This window comes from Etheostoma cragini, chromosome 9 (genome assembly GCF_013103735.1).
Source record: "Etheostoma cragini isolate CJK2018 chromosome 9, CSU_Ecrag_1.0, whole genome shotgun sequence".
NCBI classification, from domain to species: domain Eukaryota; kingdom Metazoa; phylum Chordata; class Actinopteri; order Perciformes; family Percidae; genus Etheostoma; species Etheostoma cragini.
The window spans coordinates 13122145-13143942 of record NC_048415.1 but is presented as its reverse complement, the minus strand read 5'-3'; the positions used below and the strand labels follow the sequence as shown (position 1 = coordinate 13143942).

The 21798-nt window shown below is 40.7% G+C and overlaps 1 protein-coding gene and 1 long non-coding RNA gene across 6 annotated transcripts in view; one reads left to right on the top strand and one right to left on the bottom strand.

Moving 5' to 3' along the window:
* The window catches only part of ttll7 (tubulin tyrosine ligase-like family, member 7), a 69159-nt gene that overhangs the window by 35496 nt on the left and 11865 nt on the right, over nt 1-21798 (top strand). For all 5 annotated transcript variants that reach the window (XM_034881877.1, XM_034881882.1, XM_034881881.1 and 2 more), the window contains exons 11-17: nt 1992-2139; nt 3919-3992; nt 6777-6912; nt 12082-12168; nt 14847-15072; nt 16955-17250; nt 18454-18588. In XM_034881877.1, coding sequence (XP_034737768.1) covers nt 1992-2139; nt 3919-3992; nt 6777-6912; nt 12082-12168; nt 14847-15072; nt 16955-17250; nt 18454-18588 — 1102 coding nt within the window. The remainder of the gene's footprint in view (nt 1-1991; nt 2140-3918; nt 3993-6776; nt 6913-12081; nt 12169-14846; nt 15073-16954; nt 17251-18453; nt 18589-21798) is intronic.
* On the bottom strand, nt 1575-21007 carry LOC117950693. The gene is made up of 3 exons (XR_004657966.1): nt 20995-21007; nt 18128-18132; nt 1575-1649 (listed from the first exon to the last, which is right to left on the bottom strand). It is a non-coding gene; the product is annotated as an uncharacterized LOC117950693 (long non-coding RNA).

Sequence of the window (21798 nt, the reverse complement as noted above, 5' to 3'; positions counted from 1 at the left end):
CGCACACACACACACACACACACACACACACACACACACACACACACACACACACACAGACACACACACACACACCAATCAAAGGATCAATTACATGCAGCACCATAGATCTAGTTTGGGCAAGTATGGTGCAGCTATCCCACATAAAAACTCACTTCATCCTCCCGCTCAGCTTCAGTCAACACAAGCAAATCTCTTATCAAAATGATTTGTTTCATGGCTGTTGTTTGCTGTGTTCCCACAGATTAAAAGGGGAGATTTGATCATTTCATGACAAATAAATCATAAGAGCCTTGAAAGGCGGTGGGGAGCTCTTCCCACTGGACAAACTGCTTATGTTCATGCTGGAGTGAATGAGGGCTTTGTTCTACTTTGCTCACTTTTTCCTTATATAGTAATGGCTTTGCTTCCCAAAAGGGAGGGGTTGGTGGTGTGTAGAGGTAGGGTCGGCTCTCTACTCTGCTCACAACGCCAACTGTATCAACTTGGGATCAATTCAGACCCGGCCGGGCATGGACATTGATAAACCTCAGCCCCCCAACAGCCCTCAATATCCAATTTAAAGGGCCAGCGATTGACTAAAATGAATTGCCCTTTCTCCAGACCGCAATGGACCACTTGTTCAGAAATAACTGTCTGGTCCTGTTCATCCTGTGGTTGTCACTTTGTTTGTGTCAGGGCTGTATCTTTATTACTGATTTGTTGAATGTTTTGTGAGGGATTTTTTTAACTACCACAATGATGTGAAAATGCAAAGGGATTAGACCTGCATGCTGTCAATGTTTTATCAATGTTTACAGCATTCATGAAAACCTTTGTCTGCAGATAACATCTGTTCCTAACTGAGATGTATGTAGTGATAAAACAAGTCTTGTATATGCAGAAAAAACTATTACAGTATGCGGCTACGAAAAAGAAATGAGAAAGGGAAAGAGCGCTTAAATGGTTTAAAGTGCTCATGTTATTATTATTTTCAGGTTCATAAGTTTATTTAGAGGTTGTGCCAGAATAGGTTTACATGGTTTAATTTTCAAAAAAACACCATAATTTTGTTGTACTACACATAATACACACATCTTCTCTTGAGCTCTCTGTTTTAGCTGCAGAGTGAGGCATCTCTGTTCCATCAGGTTGGGAGTTGCACATGCGCAGTAGCTAGGTAAAGACAACTAGCCATGACGAAGCAGAGTATGAGGGCGTGCCACCATAGCTAGGCGAGCATTATAAAGCAGGGGTCTTCAACGTTTTCCAGGCCAAGGACCCCCAAACTGATGGCGAGATGGAGCGGGGACCCCCTAATTATATATATTGTATAAAATTGTGTTATATCAAACTGGTCCTATAGTGCCATGTGTGCATTGATGACTGAAAGACATCTTCTGCCTCCATTTATCTGTTTAGTACAGTGTGTTGAATTCACGTTAATGTGTATTTAAAGACAATTCAATTGGTGGAAAAAAATTGCAGGGGGGGGGGATATAAAAAAAAGTCTAATCAACCAAAACTTTCGCGACCCCAATGCAGTACCTCCGCGGACCCCCTAGTGGTCGCGGACCCCCTGTTGAAGACCCCTGTTATAAAGTGTATTATAGAGTGATGCACGTTTGTCTTGGAAGTAAAGGCTGGACTACACTAGAGATGTTTTGGTTCTGTTGGAGATGGGGTGGAATTTTCACTTTTTCACTTTGTAAACCTATAACATGCATAAAAAAAATATTTACACAATAAAGGAAAGGGAAAAAGCCAAAAAGCATGATATTAGCAGTTTAAGAAAACAGGATTTCAGTCTTAGTGCATTTATTTGTCAACAGCAGCTAAACCTGTGACAGAAAGATAATCGAAGATGAAAAGTAAATCTAACAATTTTAAGAGCTTCTGTGGGAAAACCCCCAAAATACACTGCAACAAATTTGTATTATTTGATAATGTACTTGAATGGTGCTATACTTTTTTCCTTCCCTTTTGACTCTACTTGTTCTATGTTGATCCAGAGCCAGTGATAAGAAACGCAACCTGGCCCAGCAAAAGGCAGAGGCTCAGCGACGGCTCTATGGACACGGCTCTATGAAGAAACTCTCATCTGCTTCCTCAGACTGGGAGAAACAACGTCACACATTGGAGCGTAGGAGGGAAGAGCTGGTAAGGCACAAATAGAATAATAAACTATACCATTTGATTTAAACCTTATTATATAAAGTGTGCTGAGCAAGACTGTGCACACACACTGCACACACACATTTATACAGTTACACATATTCTCACCTGCAATCAGCCGAGTAAAACCACAATTCTCTGGCAACTGACCAACTGCAGTGCAGCATCTGGGATGCTGAGCACTTGCGCCATGTGATGCATCTTGACTATGATGTTACTACCCGATGTGAGTCGTGTAAAGATGTAAGTTGCACATGCTCAGGTTTAAACGGTTTGCTGGCATAACGACAAGGGATTTGGATCTAGCTGCAAGCAAGGTGTGCGTGTCTGTGTCAATCGGAAATTTGTGAAATCCATAAAATAAAAAACTTTTCTTTCCCCTCTTGATTTTTGCCCCAATGGCAACGACCTCCTCAATGACCCTCAATAGCTCCAAGCTCTATTGAAAATAAAGTGAAAACAATGCATCAATGAATTCCTCTTTTACTTGTACTTGTCTATGGGTACATAAAGCAGAGAAAGAAAGATTTCAGACAAATTAGGAGGCAGCAGATACAGTTTTTTATAGAGAAACAACTGGTTATGGACTCCACTCCCATGACCCCTCATGCATGTTTACTCCACAAGACTCCAAAAACTGCAGGAAAAAATGCTGTGCCTCATTTAAAGTTTAAAGTTTAAAGTGTGTACGTGTCGCCGCGTCATTGTCGCAAAGTGACGCATTCGCAACTCACATCTGCACTTGACTCACATCGGATAGTGACTTTGGACCAAGGAATTTGAAGCAAAACTCATTCATTTCTCTACCCAGACTTTCAAAACCAGCCCGGGAACTAAAACAACGGCTGTACAGTCATAAGTCCTGATCATAACTGACAAAATACATGTTAAGCTCCTTAGGCTACAGCAAAATGAACATAAAAGGTGTCTTGGCTTCAGCTATTCAGGGATGGGTGCACATCAGAGACATTTGAAAAACCCATCAATCAGTTAGTAAGAAATTTGATTAATTAATAATGATGAATTCATTATTATTAAATTATTAAGGACGAGTTCACTTCAGTAAACAAACAATTAATACATGTGTGTTTGTGCAATGCACTTTTCTCAGGATTGAAACGAGAAAAAAAGCCAGAGCAGTAACTCAGTTTCACTTACTACTTACTTTACGTCAGAGTCAAAGTTTTCTGAGACAACCATACCATTTAATTATTTTCTCCGTGAAATGAAGGAGTCGGGGGAGCTTTTCTCATATATATATTTGGGGTAAAGTGGCAGCTACTAGTACTTAATGCCTCCCGTTCTCTTTGAGTAGCGTTTTGATCAGCCAAGGCAGTAATCAGTGAAAATAAGATGGAGCCGAGGTAGAGATTTCATAAAGGGGACTGCCTCGTGTTTGAGTGCTGTTATGGCATAAGAGCAAGACCAGGTTCAGCTCTATTGAAGGCACATATCGCTCAGAGCTTAATGATACTGCAGTGCCAGTAGTGGAGTGAACCCATACTCTCTGCTTTATGCTAAATTGGCCGACTGAGCTCCACAATTATACCTTCTTCACTTATCAATTAGAGGTTAGATGAAAAAATGCTTTTTAATTATGAGGAATTGTTGGGTGACACTATATTTTCCTCATCTTCCTCCCCTCTTGCCTTCTCGTTTTTAAGACTTTATTCTTTCTCCATTCTTAATAGAAGATAAATTAAGGGTGACAATGACTTTCACCCGAGAGATTTAGTCATTTTTCTTGTTTTCTCCTATTTCTAGAAAGAGCGACTGGCACAAGTCCGCAAGCAGATCTCCAGGGATGAGCATGAAAAGCAACATCTGGGGAACTACAGGTAAGAAAGAGGCAAACACCTGGGGAGATGGGGCTCTCTTTGAAGGAACTTCACCCACTACCAAATACCAGCTCCGCTTACATTTATGGGGTCATCTACAGAGTGCTACACTCTCAGGAGAGTTTATAATGCTACTGAAGACAGAACAAACAAAAGAGAACACATGATGTTTTAAGAGTGTGAGGAGGAAAAATTAAGACTGAGAGAATATGTAAAATACTAAGGGAGAAAGGAAATGCGAGGTAGGTTTAATGTCAAGGTTCAAATTGTTACTATCCTCTATTCACAATGTATTCAGCGTTTTGGAAATTCAAATTAGCATGTACACTTTGGCCAGCCATTCTCCATCTCCCCAAGACCTGTACTCTTTTCTCCTCTAACTCCAGCTGGGACTTTGGAAGACATCGAGTGTGTCAATTTTTAATGGTCACCTCACAGACGGAGGAGGTCCACTTTAGAGCGTGACTCACCACCAAGTTTTGACTTGCCACCCATTCCTTGCAAATTGTTGACTCTCTTTCACTCCCTCAGTTTCTCTCCCTGCCTATATCTCTTTTTCCAACATGTAAACACATACACATTTCCAGATCTGATGATTTTCTTTCTCTCTCTTTCTTTAATTCTTGCACGCTCATACACACACACACACACACACACACACACACACACACACACACACACACACACACACACACACACACACGCACGCATGCGCACATGCGCGAGCACACACACAAACACACACACACTGCTCGCTGTCTTTCCAAGTGTAAGTGACTTCTTGACTCACTTGACTGAATGACAGTGCAGAATACTGATCCCAGCCTGCATGAAGTGCTGTCACCTCCTTCCTGTTTTCAGACACGCAGCCAGACAGTCAATCAATCAGGCTGAGGTCTGTCTGAAGCACCCCTAATAAAGATCTCTTAGCATTCAAATGGTGTCCCGGCACAGCACTGGAGTCTGATTAACACATTGCCTCTCATTATGAGTTCGGGTAATGAACTTACTAACATTTGGCTATTAGATGAAACTTGCATCACTTACAGACAAGCGAGGACCCTGTGGCATCAGCGGGAAACCCAGCTGGTTGATGCCATTGTAGTTGTTCATTACACAGTTGGAATAGGGTAACTTGAGAGAAACTGTTGACCAAAATAAAGGTAGTTTAAACTGGTGTAAATGAAACATGGATATTGTGTTTTTTCATAGCCCAATTGAAAACATGTGGAAGGAAAATAAGCTTTAGCATTAAAATTATATTTAAAGAAAATTGCAAGGTCACCCTCAAATAAAATGTCCACATGTTCAGAGATGGAAAGTGCCTAAAAGAAGGAGCCGTTAACAACCCTAATCCACCCTACTATTAAAGTGTTGACCTTCTGCTTTTCAGTCAAGTGATTTATTTTGCTCTTTGGGGATTGACAAGTTCTGGCTGTTTTCATATAATATCAGTTCAATTCAGTTTATAAAGATATGTTTTTCCCCATATATCTCTCTCTCAAGAGGAAAAAAAAAATCTGATCCATGTATCTTAAAGGTGGTTAAAAAGTATGGCAGGTACAAAATCTCATTTAGGATAGTGCCAAGGGAAGGTAATGCAGTGATTGATTCATCTCAGGTCTCTCAACATTAAGTAGTTGTGTGATTTGAACTGCGGTAGCTAAAGAAATGCATGGAATTGGGTCAACTTCTCAACAGTATAGAAATGATGTACCCAGAACTGAACCTCTGCATAAAGTTAAATAGCAGATGGGGTGCTGTAAAAGTTTTAATGGTAATGGTTGTTAATCTTTACTTGGCATTGAACTTTCACCAAAATCTACAACTCAGGTACACATATGCGTGAATAGCTTAGTATTAACCAATATTTAGAAGCTGATAGAAAATGTAATGCTGCTACATAAAACCTTAATTATATCTTTGTGTTTAAAAAAGAAGGTCTTTACTTTAACTCCCTGTTGATTCAAAAAGCCAGTTTGGAGATGTATTATGAGGATAACCAGGCAGTGGTTTATACATTTCCCTAATCCCTTTAGGCCTAACATAAACACTGGGCACTGTTAAAACTAAGCAGAAGTATGCAAAAGGTGTAAATAGGCACATTAGTGAAGACAGCGACAAATGTTTAAGTGCACATCTCAATAGAGAGTGTGTGTGTGTGTGTGTGTGTGTGGGAAGCAGTTGTGCCTTACTGTAATGCATTACGCATGTAAAAAGACTGGATTGAAGTTTGTATAGTTTCTTGACTCAAGGTCTCCATTAATGCTGCTTTCTTTCTGTCTGTCTTTTCTCTTTGCTCCCTCGATCCTGACACTCACCTTTCTTTTGTCTCGCCATCATTTCACACCTCTCATTGAAATACTTATAATTCTCCCCGCCTCTGTTTCTCCTCGTGCGTCCTCTCTTTACCATCCATCTACCACTCTCACCTGCTGTGCCTCGACCTCTCTGTGTGTCTCTTGCTCCACACTTTTCTTACCTTTTGTCTTTTTTCTGGCTTATATCCGTTACGGCTCCCTCCTTCCCAATTCTGTCACTGCTCCTCTTCTCACTTCATTTCCCTCTTTTGCTGAACCCCAATCCTACTCTTCTTTTTCGTTCTTTCTACCTCATAACTACCACCCGCTTTTTTGTGGACCCAACCTGTTTTTCCTTTTTCTTCTATTTTATAATTTCTTCTCTCACCCTTCTCACCGCCTTTCTCCCTGCACTGATGACCCTCCTTCGCCTTTCTTTGTCCACTCCTCACTCTTCTTCTTTTGGTGTCTTTGCGGCCTACAGGCGTATTTACCCCCCAGACGACAAGCTGCTGTTGGAGAAGTATGAAAGCCTACTCTCGGCCGCCTTTCAGACCTTCCTCGCCGGGCGAGCTGCCTCACTTCAAAAGGAAATGAATAATCCTCTGAAACAAATGAAGGCACGTACGTCAGTGGCGGATTGTCAGACGCACGCACGCACGCACGCACGCACGCACACACACACACACACACACACACAAACCTGCAGAGACCCACAATATACAGACACTTGTGAACAGGCAAATGCCAAAGAAAAGAAACACACACACATTTCTATCAAGATTCTGCCCACCGAGACAAGTAAGGATGTGCAAATAATGCAGAAAGTGTGCTGCAGTCCTTCAGATTTGTTAGAAAGTCTGACAGAATGTCCTCCTTCTTCTCTATCTGCCTCGCTTTTCCACTGTCATTCACTCCATCTCTCTACAAATATTTATTATACAGTGTACATGAGCTTTTAAAAGCAAATCAAATCCCTCAAAACAATGTCATTTTTGTTTCTTTACAGTTAGACTCTACAGTTTCCCCTGTCCTCATTCTGTATCTTCCTGTTTTATCTTTTTCTTTCCGTCTAAGTTAGTTGTGAAAAAGCTTCAGAGTTGATTACAGTTGCTGCCCATGTATTTTAATGTACTTCCCTACAGGTTAATTATTTATTCATTAAGATTTGGGACTACACACTTTAACATATATATGAGGATAAACACCCACATGCATAGCACACAGAAACCTGTTTGGCCATGCTCTGAGACGTACACATGTTTGTGCAAGAGTAGAAGTCATTACAGCATATACATACATGCCAAGGCCTATCTGTTTCCAGGAGGAATGTAGCTTCAGCTAAACCTTGAAGGTAGAGGTATGTAGAGACTTTGCAAAAAAGAGAAGTTGATTTTTTGTACCACACAACTATACTGGAGACAGGGGGAGAGAAGGAATGTGTGTTTAAATGGTGATGACTAATATAGTCATAGTAAAGTGAAAAGATAGTGAGATGCTGTTAGTCTTTTTGTCCTTTTTGTTTTTCCGTGAAATAGTTGTCACAGACTTCTATTGAAAACACACTTTGGATGATTTGAGTCAAGTACAAAAAAAAATTATCAACAGAGGACATTTTCTGTTTTCAATTCTGGTTATGTATTCAGAAAGAACTAATCAATTCATCAAAAAGACAGAGTAAGGCATTGTGGGATATTCCAACACACAGAAAATGTACGGCTTTTGGCAACTGAAAAATAACTACTATTTCCATATTCAGTACTGAATATGGATATTTTTGACAGTAGTATTGACATTAGAAATTCATTTGAAAGCATTGGGAGGGGATGTCATATGCAACTATTGCAGCCTTTGTAAAAACAAACCTACCTCAACAACATCTAGCCCCTTGCTGTATGTTTTTCAGAAAGTTATTGTGTCGTTTTAAAAGGGAAATCTGCAGATATTTTTCATAGAGATGTCAATCAAAGATCAAACTGAGTCGCACAGCAGGCCGAGGTTAATTTAATTCAGTCAACACAAAGAGATATGGATCTCATTCAAAGTAGGAAGGGGGAGAGATAATCTGAACAAAGGACGCTCTAGAGTTTGCTATCTAATAACATGATCATGAGTGACAACTTGTCTGTCCTCATTAAGGGACATTCTATAATAATTACTTCTGATAGATCTTGGAAATAATAAGGATGTTTCTCAATTTAAATATGTTATATTTACAATACCAGGGAAGAATATAATGTGATTTGAGTTACATTATATGTTTCACCAGGTAGTTTGTTTGTAGCCCTCAGTTTTGCTTTTGTGTCATTCCATTAACCTTAAACACTGACACAGAGTTTGGCTTATTTACAGCCTGCATGAGTTTGAGTGCTATTGTTGCCAATCCAAGTAGTTCAAGTTGCCCGTTCAAGTACCAGTACTTGTTATGCCTTTAACTTTTATCTGCTCACAAAGCACAGCTTCTTTTAACTTGTTAGGAAATTAGCCAGCAAATGTTAGCATTAGCGCTAAACTTTTAATACCAGACATCTCTAATGTTTACCTAAACCTAACCGTTAACTGTAGCTGAAGGTTTCAACCTAAACATATCAATTGATGCTCTTATGATTAACCCAAGCCTTTAATTTTGTGCTCCAGTCACACTGCTTTGGTCTATTACCTTGTTGTGGTTCATAAGTCATCATCTGACATGCATTGCCTGTTTGGCTAGTTTTGCCTGTTGCAAGAGGCCAAAGGTTGTTTGCCAGCAATCCTTTAACACATCTGTCAAGTCTGAGGGACATTGTACCTGACTAGTGTTTGCTGCCTTTGTGGACTTCTCTGGGCCATAAATTGAAAAATGTAATGGATTGTCACACTATCAAAATAAATAAAACGTGTTGTTGTCCTAGTGATAACATGGAGATGCACTGCACAGCCTGGCTTCATTGCTGTGCAACAGACAAGACACCCACGAGTTACACTGGTTTCAACAGGGTTTGAATCACCCTTCTCCCCACTTCCATTACACTTAGGATGACAGGTATGCATCAAATTGTTAGTTCGGTTGTTAGCTATCTATGTTATTGCGCGTTTTCAGCTGATGTATTCCCATTCCTCCATTTTTGTTACATGGATACTGAAAACAAAGAAATATTGTTGAGCAGGTGCATGCTCAGCCGGCCTGTAGCGCTCTGCCGGTATATTAAAAGAGCAGAAGTACACAAGGGTGTTGGAGCACTTCACAGTCAGTGAAGTTCCTATTGAAGTGGTCTGCAAGCTCTGGACATGTACATTAAGCAGAGGGATATAAAGATTTGTAAGGGTGTGGAAGAAGTCTCTTTTAAAAACAGTAAATACCTGTAAATGGATTTTCAGCTGGAGTTTATGCTGGAGATAAAACAACACATTACTGATGTGAAGCACCAAAAACCAGGACCAGCCAATTACACTAGCCTGGTCCTACCAGACTCTTGTACATTTCATTTGTACAGAGAGACTTGCCACTCTCCATTGACAAGTGTTAACTTCCTTGAAGGCGGGTACTCTGAAATTTAAAACTATTGGCTCTGCCCAGAGCCGATCTGTATCTGTCACAAGCAACTGCTAACGTTTGGTTGTTACGTTGGGTTAGCATTGCTAGCGTTTGCCTTAGCTAACTCCTTTACCACTAACAGAGCGAGTTGGAATATAAAACTTTTCCCAAATACCATGGGGAGGAAAGCTACAACATCATCGCCAGCATCTTTCTCCGCTGCGATTATGGAACTAAAACTCAAACTAGCGCACAACCTCAACGTCATCGTTCTCAGCCACTTCTTCTGTTCGCTGATTGGACTGCCAAAGATTTGGCTGGAGAAAACCCAAGAATATACCGCAAACGCAGACCTGAAGGAAAATTAAAATGAAGGCTACCAATACACCGCATTTGAAGCTGACGTTCCAGTCCAACCATCGCCACCTACAGGCAAAAAAAAAATAACAGTAGAAATTCAGAACTGAAGATGTGCACCTCCTACAGGCAACCAAAGTAATAGTGCCTCCTCTTGTAACACATGCCACCTACGTAATTAGTGGTGGGAACTGCTTTTTTTTTTACAGCTGCAGTTTGTTATGTAAGAATCTTTTTAAAATTGGAACATGTTTTTAAGCTGAACAGTGGGGGGTGGATAGAGTCGATCCTATCTCCACAAAGCCAATCCTTGCTTCAAAGGAGAAATGAGAGGAGTCCTGAGGTTTTTTTGTCCTCTAAAAGAATAATCTCAGTTTTACCTACAGTACAGAAGTTTTCTTCTGGCTCAGAGGCATGTGTTTTTTTTAATTTTTCTTTACGATGGAAGAAGTAAATTCCTAACCCTAGAAACGGACGAGACAGCGTCATCTGTCAAACAGCCAAGAAATATGAGAGAGTCAGAGAATGTCAAGGTAGAAGCTGCCAGCAAAAGAAACAAATTACTGCTGTTTTAACATAAATGGATAAAAATACAAAGGTTTGTTGGACAAGACACACTTGGTCCTTCGGTGCCAAAAAAGTACTTTGTTTTCCCAAAGTTTATGAGCTGACGTGCAGAGATCATTGGCAAAAGCAAGATACTGTAACAGGCAGCTCCATATTATGTGGGCCTAGTAATGCCTGTCATTTCTAAATACATTATTTAAAACAAGGCAAGGTACTTAATTATCAGGTTTAATCTACATAAACATTTCAAAGTTTGGTCGTTAGCTCTTATACAATCAATTTAGTGCATACTATGTTACAGCAGCCTATTCTATAATGAATAATCAATGTCTAAGCACAATATGTTTTTTGTAAAACCTTTTTTCTTATACCTGCTGGGGTTCTCTCTTGAGATTATATTATTATATTAGCAACTGCACTCTCGGGGACGAATACTGCAGAAGACGGCTGACATACTGTACATGTTTTTCAACCCAAGCCACGTTACTGAATACTACCCAAACTGTTTGATCAGGCTACAACAAGGAAAAGTTCTTCCCAACCCTGTTCCGGCTGAAACATATACAAGTTCCCACACCATCACACACACATAAACAATTGTATAGTCACATAAACAGGTATATATAAACTAAGAAGACACACAACAGAAAAGCAAAATTTAGAAAAAGACAAAAGCTAATTAAAAAATGTTTTTGAACCCATGTACGTGTACTATAAGACTTTCAGACTTGGAAGTATGCCACTGTACACACACTGTATGTATACGCATACAAATGTTAATGCCCAACACAGAGAGCCAGGGGTACTGTGTCCTTTACACAGACCCCAGAAAACAGCTTGATGGCTAATCTGAGAGAAAACAAATACTTTTTATCTGTATTTGAGCGTCAAGTGGGAGCTTTTTATGCCCCGGCCGTGAAGCAACATTAATCACCTTAGCTTGCATTTCAACTATGGCCAAGTGGACAAGGCCCCAGCATATTGGCCACGGCCATGACTCTGCCTTTTCCAAATTCAGGCTCTATGAGCGCTGGCAAATACCAATGCATGTTCAGCCAGGGTCTTTTTTCTAATCCCTAGATAAGATACATATGCCTGTGAAGTCAAACTTTTTCATCCTTCCCCCCCTTTTTAATGATTGAAGTTTCTTATTTTCTTACACCTTGTTTTGACTTAAAAGTTATGACAGATATGAGAAATTACATTTTTCCTTATCAGTGTATCATCAAGATTCAACTACTCTATTAGTCTTTGCTCATGCTTGATTCTATATATTCCCTGATGTAACATGAATCATCACCTCTAGCATATTCTAATTTACCTTTTTTTTTCGTATGTGTTTGGGGTGTAGGAAGAAGACATCTTGGACCTGCTAGAGCAATGTGAACTGGACGACGAGAAGCTGATGGGCAAATCCTCCAGGCAACGAGGCCCTAAGGTGGGTGAGAGTAAGAAAGAGGTAGGGAGAATAAGGGCCATAGCCTCTAGGGAACTAAGAAAAACTGCGAAGAAGAGTGTCAGGGAGAGAGAAAGAGAGAAGGAGGGGAGAGGCAGGTAGGCAGATGCCCACAGAAAGCATATAGGACTTGATTCAAAAAAATAAAGAGGGGGGTAGCGGGTTTAGGCGAGAAAGAAAAGAATCATAAAAAGGCCCAAAGAAAAGACCTAACACCCCTAGGGGACAGCTGTCAGGCTGTCTCTGTCGCTCTCTCTGTGCTATCTTTCGTTCTGTCCATCTCCCTCTCTTTTCCTCTCTCCCTCTCTCACATATACACCTATACGCCCCCTCAATTTCCCACGACAGCACATTACTCCCTCCATCAACTTGCTTCACTCCCCTCCCTTCACCTCCATCCCTTTTCTCTCTCTCTCTGCATCTACATCCATCCCACACTCAAGGACTAAATTAGCTGGAACACTCAAAGAGTGAGTTAGGGACTCGACAGGGCAGTTCAGCGCTGCATTAGAGAGGCCTTAGCTGGAATAAGGACTTGTTCAGACACAATCACTGTTGTCCAAATTCATTTGGACCCCATCAGTTTCAATGTTGCAGAGTATGCTGAGAGAGACATTGAGAGCAGTGAAAGAAAGAGCTGTGATGGATATTCACTCCTTTGGGTGTAGCGCTTACAAGCCATCTGGCGAAACTGAACCAGCGAGTGTTTGAAAACTAGAATAGAGGACTGAGGATTTTAAGGAAGGAAGGGCTGCTTTGGTTTATTATCGCTGAGGAAATGTTCAGACGCAGAGGACGAGTGCTAGAGAGCAAGGAAGGCAGAAAGTGAAATGGGGGAAGAGCTAGCAAGTGCCTTTAGGTTTCTTTGCTCCTTTCCCTCTTATTTAGTTTTTTTTTTAATTGTTTTTTTCTCCTATCTTTCTGACTATATGGACAAAATTACATTTGTTCATTCTGGTGTTGGCCTCTCCCTGCACCTTTCTCCTCATCCCACCATTTAGTGTGATTTTAGTCAACCACTCTCACTCAGTCATCCAAACCTTCTCCCTCTCTCTCTCTTCATCTGTTCAGTGTCTGGCCCTCTCTTTGTCTTGCTCTCCAGTGTTTATCTGCCGTCTGTTCCTGTCTCCTTTTCTCTCTCTCTGTGCTCATTTCCGTTGGCCCCGTCTATTCAAAGCCTCCTCTCTGTTTCTCTCCACTCCCATACTAAGATTCACCTTGTCCTCCTCTTTATTTCTCTCCCCATCAATCTAATGTTCCCATCTTCCCTTTTATTCTCCTCTCATGTATTTAATCTCTCTCTGTTTCTTTCCTCCTCTATCACTCACCCGCACTGCTACCCAGCGGTGACTGTGTAAGCCTTGTGATCACTTCCTGCCCATAAATTTGGGTGGCCTGACGGCACTGCCCGAGCTAACCGCTGAATAACAGATGTATAAATGCTATATTAATGCTAAGCAGGTCCCCTTCCAGGATGTGAAATAGACAAGACTTAAGTTAATGAACTCTTTACTAAAAAAAAACATTTCTGATACAGATCAGGATTTCACGTGTGCAAAAGTCAGTCACATGTAGTTTTGTTTATCGTCAAAATAAATATTAGATATTAAATATTAGAATTAAAGCACCACAGTTACAATTTACACGGATATGTTAAACATTTAATACTTAAAGAAACTTTGAAACTTGTACTTTAAATTAAACTTTACATTCTCAATCAATCAGGTCAAATTTGTTTAATGTACAATGGCACTCCTGTTCCTGTTCATTTTTACAGCCAGGCTTAAAAAGTAATGCATGTATAATTGTATATCTGTCTATAATGAGCCTTCAAGCAAACATACACACGTGGGCTAGCCGTGTCACCACTAGGTCTCCCAGTGACAGATGGTAATGGGCTGAGGGTGAGGAGAGGCTGAGGGAGGTTGACAACATCTCAATGTTTTTATATATAAGTGTGTGTGTGTGTGTGTGTGTGTGTGTTTGTGTTTACTCATGTACTTATGTCCTTGTGAGATGCTGTTTGAGTTTAGACCTTTGAAAGGATGACATTTTATAAAATTGAGGTCATTTTGGATTGAGTGGGGCTAGGAAGTGAATGCAGTTAGTAAAAGTTCCCATGAAGATAAAAGTATACGTGTGAGAAAGAGCATGATGTGTATGATCATGACTGTTTTGTCTGCATATGTGTGCACAAATCCACCTAATATATACTAGGCCTCCACGATATTGGAAAAAATCTGACTGCTATAGCTTCACTGACAACCCATCAAAAAATATGCGCATCACTGTGTCAGCGGCAGCTGCTGCCTACGGTACTTTTCTACACACAGAGAGCCTCACTTCCCATAACAATAAACCCCGTCGGACTAACGTCATATACACACGTTTCCCACATGGCTACCTGTCTTAAAGTGGAAGGGTCGGACGGTAATAATAATTTAAAAGGAGAACGGTGAAAGTGTACTTTTGTATCAACCAGCAAAAAGGGATTAGCATCAACATCGCAACGTCCTGCGATGTGACTATTGCGCATGCGCACATTGCGATGTCGATGCTAAAACACAATATCGTTCAGCCTTAGGATACATTGTATAAAATATGGATATATCCGCTGTATGTCTCATGCATATTTATGTGTCTGTGTTTGTCCCCGCCAGCCCATGACCGCCATGCCAGAATCCAGTCAGACACCAAGGCGTCAACGACCGGACTACCTGGCCGATTTCACCAGCGGCAGCAGCGGTGATGACTCCTGCTCCTCATCAGACGAAGAAGTAGACGAGGAGAGGAAAGCCGGAGGAGGAAGAGGAGGAGAGAAGAGGGAGAAGAAAGTTTCCTATGACCTTGGGGAGAGCAAGGAGAAGAACTTGGCTGAGCGCTCAGGTAAAGCAGCAGGATGTATAAAAGTGTCTTCATAAAGCAGCCAGGGCGTGGGGGTTTGACAGGGACCTTGTTACCTACGATCTCTTTTTCTTGTTTGGTTTGCTTTCTTGGTTACTTCGTTTTTATTTTTTGCTTGCTTTCTCCTCATTTTGATTGGTCTCTTTCCTCCTTCCCTGTTTGTTAATTTCTTTGTCTTTAGCTAAAACCTTCCACCTGATTACAACGGCTAGCTAATTTGCTTTTCAAATTATGTGAATGTGCACAGTCAGACACCTACACATAAATACATTTTTAATATTTCTGTTTTGTGTCCATTTCCATCTTATCTGACTATGATAGATTGAACAAAGTGCAGGCAGGAGAGATAGAAAGCAGGAATGTACTGTATATAATGATGCATAAGGAAATTGTAATTGATGCTGTGATGCTACAAGCACATGACATACACTCCAGCTTGGTACTCTTTTCACGGTTATACAGTTTGAAAAATATTTATAGTTGTACAGAATACATTTCCATATACATGCACACACACCTTTTTAAATACATATGCTGAGAGTTTTGAAATTAAACCATGTAAAACTATTTTGATATAACCTCTACATACAAGTATGAACCTGAAAATGACCACAATATGAGCACTATAATTAAAGTGTAAGTACAGTGATACTAGTCTGTGACGTGTGAAAAGTTGCTCTATAATGCTGAGTTTCCAAGTAAATGAGTTTTCTAGGTTCACACTGCTGGACAAACACACAAACTCAAAATCAAATGCTGAAGCACTGAAAAGCACTTAAGTAAAGGAAAGTACCCTGAACTCGGCAGTTCCACTGAATGGAAGGTGACGACAAAGAAGAAAGAATTTGATTGAAAGAAAAACGGAGAAAGAAACACCTTTACCTTGAAAACACCTTGAGCTTAATGCTTGAGTGATAAGTCTTAAGCATTCTCACCATTTCGCATAAGTCACATACATCAACTCACTTTCAGCTCTTTGAAGAGGGCACCTTTATCAGCAGTCTATGTGCCGACCTTGGAAAGAAAAAATTCTCCGGTTGCATTCTGGGCTTCTAGTTTTAACTTCTCAATAGAGAGGATCCTTGTATGAGCTCATTCTTTTTGTCACAAAATAAAGGACAAAGCCATCAAAAAGCCCAACTTTTGGAGGTGTGTGTGTGTGTGTGTGTGTGTGTGTGTGTGTGTGTGTGAATGTGCTTGTGCAGAGAGAGACAGCAACCCTGGCAAGCCCTACTCTATAGCAAGCCACAAAGGGCTGTTAGGACTAAGCCCCTAAATACCCCCTAAACGCTTATTTGCCAAAATATCAAAACTTTGGAATGTTCGGCGGCAACATGCACGCACAAAAAAGAGAGACACTTACAATCACTTGTGTGCAAAACTAGAACTCACGCACTAATACACTGGCTGGTTGACAATCTTGAGGAGTTTCAAGGGTGATGGAGAATGTTAGTATGGGTTTTCAGCTTTGTTCCTGTCTGTGAGAGAGAGAGAGAGAGAGAGAGAGAGAGAGAGAGAGAGAGAGAGAGAGAGAGAGAGAAAAGAAAGCTGCTATTTAATCAATCCCCAAACCAGACAGGACTACTTTTTAGTTTTTGGTTTCGACTACACATGCTGCCATGTGTAGTCGAATATATTAACACACACACACACACACACACACTGGGCCAGAGTGGGAATTGTAAAGTCACACTTAATCTCCAAAGCCACCCGGCAACGGATGGAAACCAGAGAGGAGAGCTTGACAGTGACTGGAGCACTGAGACAGGATCAGGGAAGAAAAGAAATTGAATTGTGATGATATTGTGATTGAAACCGTGAGTCACAGTTCATCCCGCCTCCCTATCTCTTTGTTTCTTTGCAGGTCGCATGCACTGGAAACCTCCAATCAAGTCACTCAAACCCAGCCCCGCCCCCTCTGCTTCCCCAACACTTTCTGGTCCAATCAGGCGCTCCATCTCCTGCCCTCGCTCCATTGCCTCCCTCTTGTCGCCCAATGAGGTGCGGGCATTGTCCACCAGGCCTTCGCCCACAGTTCCCATGGCCACTCCCCTCGTCAGGCCGAGCTCCGCCACGCTGCGCTCTCACTCGCTAAGCCGCAGTGGCTCCACCCACCGTGTGCCTCACAGCAACAGCCTTGGGACCATCCACTCCAACATAGTAAGCTACTCATCACACACACACAGTGAGGTTTACCTTTCACATTCAGAATGTGTCATATAAATTGTCAGTCACAGAATTATATTTAGCCAAGTTGTCACATTGCTCACTGTGGCAATCCTCTGCTGATCCACTAATCTGAGTAGATTTAAAGTAAACAATTAAAAAATCACTTTTCAATTCTATTTCACCAAAGTCTGATGCACAAATTTACTTCTGCCATCATTGCTTTTCTCCTCCTGTGGCATATATTGTATCCTGGCCCACTAGGAAAGTCTTAAGCAGCTCTTTCAATACTGTATAGGCCTACTGTAGTCTTCTATTATGTTGCCATCTGTTGCTTTCCGGCTGCCTCCTCCATTACTCCTCCTTTTTTACAAGTATGCTGGTAGGCTTTGGATACAGTGGAACAAAATGAAATGCAGCAGAACCTTTTAACATTGAGAATAGAACTCAGTGGAAAACCTTTGGACAGAAAAGACCATAGAATGCATCATTTGCAATGTTCCTGACATAAAATTACAGAAGAATTTCCCTATTATTTTCCAAATTTCTTTTGTGTGTCTTGCACACTTGACTTTCAAGTGAGAATCATACACATGGTGACATGTACATTCTGGTACAGCATTAAATAAGGAGGTTATTTTCATATATAGCATGACGCATGTTACTGATACTGCTCTGTGTTAACTGTTAGAGAAAATAATTATAGGTGGCAGCAGGATTATAAATGAATTATCACTCAGGACAACAGTCCCTTTTCATGAAATGCCAGTGAAATGTTAAATTCCCTTGATAATAATGACTAATATACACAACACAGTAGTAACACTGTACACCCTCCTTACATTGATTTGACAAGTTAAACACTGTGCACTGTGACTGCACCTTATACTTGAGCCTAGGTGATTTGGAGAAGCCCTACATAGTTAGTATTGATCCAATTTTCTCTGACACAAAAAAGTCAATTTGCCTTTATTGCCAGTAGAAACTACCATTCATTGATAGGTAATTATTAATGAAAACAATCCCTTATGCAGCCCTTTAAGTAATTACATCTACCTTGCTCCAAAAACAGTGTTAAATGAAACCTTTTTACTTAATATTGCTTAGTATCTGTATTCTCATTTGGTCTCGCTCTACCTGTGTGTGTGTGTGTGTGTGTGTGTGTGTGTGTGTGTGTGTGTGTGTGTGTGTGTTTAGGGCGATCCACTGATAAACTTAAGGAGTAAAGAGCAGGAGGCCGAGCTGGTGCGTCAGACTCTGGCCGTGCTCACTGCAATGAGGATCAGATTTCCAGGCAAAACCGAGGAGGAGGCAGAGGCTGTGCTGGATGAGGTTGGTGCACTATATCTATTTTATTTCTCTGTGGATTAAATTACTCAAAAAATAATGTAGTAATGTGTATTTTGTGTAAATCAAAATTATTCATAAAAAGAAAATAAGTGCACTCAGTAGAGTTCAGATTTTTGCCAGGTGTGTCTCCTTTCCCCCCGCCCGAAAATGTTAAATCTAACTCAATTGTCCCTCCCGGCTCCGTTGAGGCCAAAATACACCAAATAGTAACCTAAGAAAAAGAATGAAATTTAGAAGGAGAAAGAAAGTGGGAGTGAGAAATCCAGACCCAATGTATTCCCAGAGCCTCCTCTGTGGCCAGGTGCGGTCAGCCTGCAGCCTAACTAAAAGTGACCTCCTTGCCTCTCTCCACAATAGCCTGTCCGCTTTGGCTTGGCTCCCATTGTCTTTCAAACGACCCCAGTGACAACCTGTCGGTCAGTTTGCAGCCGCGCGCTATTCCCCACTGCTCCTTTGTATTAATCAGTGCCTCCTCTATTTCTGGTCAGATCTCTGTGTCCTTCCATTTGTATGTGTCTTTGCACTTGTGTTTGTGCTATTGCGTAAATTGATGTTTCTGTAAAGTACTACTGTATCAAAGAATTGGTTCATATGGCTGACAGTATTATACTGGGTTAATGGATGCACTTATTATGCACTGCACTGCTGCACTGGATGCAAGATGCCCAAGAATTCAATAATAGGTATTAGTTAACTAGCTACTATTATATACTACTAGCAGATATAACACCCACTTTAAGCAACCAAAACTCTGTTTTTCTATATTGCATTGTGTGTGCAGTTTAATACATTCATTTTCCAAACGTCTTTATTTAGTTTTTAGAAAGTTTTTTAATAACAAAAGCTGACATGGATATCGCATTTTGCCAAAGAAATAGGAAAGAAATCTAAAGAGAGGCACCTTCAACTCACACCAGAAGCAAAAGACCGCAGCGGCACAAAAGCACTACAGTAGCGTTCATCCGTCCACTTCACACTGACTCGTTTTGGCCGTTGCTGTCCTCAGAACCAGCCGGCTGTTCAGCACCACAGCTCCCGCGGTGCTTAGAAAAAACAAAAAAAAACAAAAAGCCAGCCAGACGGTCTTAACCAGGCTGACTAATGACAGAAATACCACCCAAACTACGTGTTTAACGGAATAAAATGGCTACTTGCCAATTTAAGTAACCTTGCAATCCTGCGTAGCTCTGTGTACAATAATGGCTCCAAAGAAAAAAAAAAAAAAAAAGAGAGGCAGTTATTCAACTGATAAAATGATTTGGGTGATTCTCGACTGATGATTAGCATCATTGATGTTTTGGGGGCAGCCCTAAAATCTTAACATGCAAAATCTTGCGCTGAACCATTTTAATCTTTCATACATAATTTGGAATTGTCAAAAGGACACAATAACATGTTAATACATTGTGGTTGTAATTCACATAAGAGCCTTAATATTAACATTAATGTAATTATAAAAAGATGTATTGATAATATTCAGTTAAGATAATAGTTATGTAAGGGTGAGGGTAAAGCATGATCAAGGTTAAGAAAGGGCAAGCCACCGAGTAATTAATGTGAGCCCATCCTCAAAAGAACAGCAAAAACAGTTTATGTACATGTGCGTGACATCTGGGTGTGTTAGGGTTGTGAGAGACAATTACCAGCACACCTGTACTGTTAACAAACCCTAATGAGAGCACCATGGAAACGCAGCTGAGCAACTGCACCTGCACTGTTCACTTTTTGCCTCAAGAGAGAAAGGAGTGTTCACTTAGCATGAAAACAATTTTTGGCAATTTATTTTCTACGGTAAAGTTTAGGTCTAATTGGGCTAATGGTGTGTTTCTATCCCACTAATTGGATCTTTTATCATTCACTCAAAACCTGCCTTTTTGGTCGCAGATGGAACCATTGAAAGGTGAAATGTAAGGAGTATGTTTTGTTGTGCTTTAATTGAGGGTAATCTGTGTACGTAGAAAACAAATGTGACAAATGGGCTTACATCTTACCACACAAGGTTCATGAGGTTCTTATTGAGAGGGAATGCTAAACAAGCAAACAAGAAACTTTCTAGAAAGCACAAACACAAGTGTTCACTGTATACCTCAGCTCTGTATCTGTGAATCCTTGTGGATTGTTTTTTGTGTGCGCATGTCTGTGTGTGAGTAAACATAAAGTTTACACTGGAGCCTCCCAGTGGGAGCACTGTTTGTAAGGGAATTTAAAATGCTACGTGAGAGGTTTATGTGCACCAGTGGGGAGAAGTAGACTAAGTCAACAGAGCAACAATAACAGTGCCTGTAGGTACACAATGATGTTGGCACTAGCAGCAAGTGCACGGGAATATCCAGCACAGCTTTTGAGCATAACGACACATGCCCCAAGGATTTTTGACACACCTGCAACACAGGGTTTTCTGCTTATGTAGCAAAGATCATGACTTGATTTTTTTCCCCTGTTATCCCTGAGTTGTGCTATAAAAATATACCAGACAAGCACTGTATTCTGTAAATGCTCGCCACATTTTACACATCATTTTGAAAATTACCTGGAGTCATTTTTCCACAGAGCTTCTACATTTACATAGTTGTTTTGGCTCAAATATAAACAAAAGTACTCATGTTCCAGTAAAAGTACAAAATAAGGTTTTGTGTATAGCATCCAAACTAGCCGTGAGAAATTAAATTAAAGCGATGCGTTACATTTTCCGCCTTATCATTGTGAAGCAGGAGATTTAACATACGCAAGATCAACAGTTTTGTAAAACTGGTTGGCAGTTGGTCTGACTGCAGAAATACTCTCCTTACACACTGAAGGCAAAATGACGAGACACCGAACAGATGTGCTGCAGTAAACAATCTCTCCTCTCTTACACTATATTTCCTGTGTTGTTGAGTATCACGTGCCAGATGGAACTTTTATATAAAGGAGACCTATGTGTGAAAGCCAAACTCAATGATGTAAACAGATGAATATTACAGAATCCCTGTCTGGGCTGAGGTGTGAAAGAATGTCTGACAGGTTGAATGTGATACAGTGGGAATGAGTTGTAGACTTTGTCTGTACATTTTTACAGTTTAACTGCGCTCCATCTAGGTGTCTTTCTAGTCTTATTATTATTGTTTATTTTTTTGGTTGGTAGCGATTGAACTGCACAGCACAATGACTGGCCTGTTAGAATACTGTAGGTACCCTGGGTTTTGACAGAGG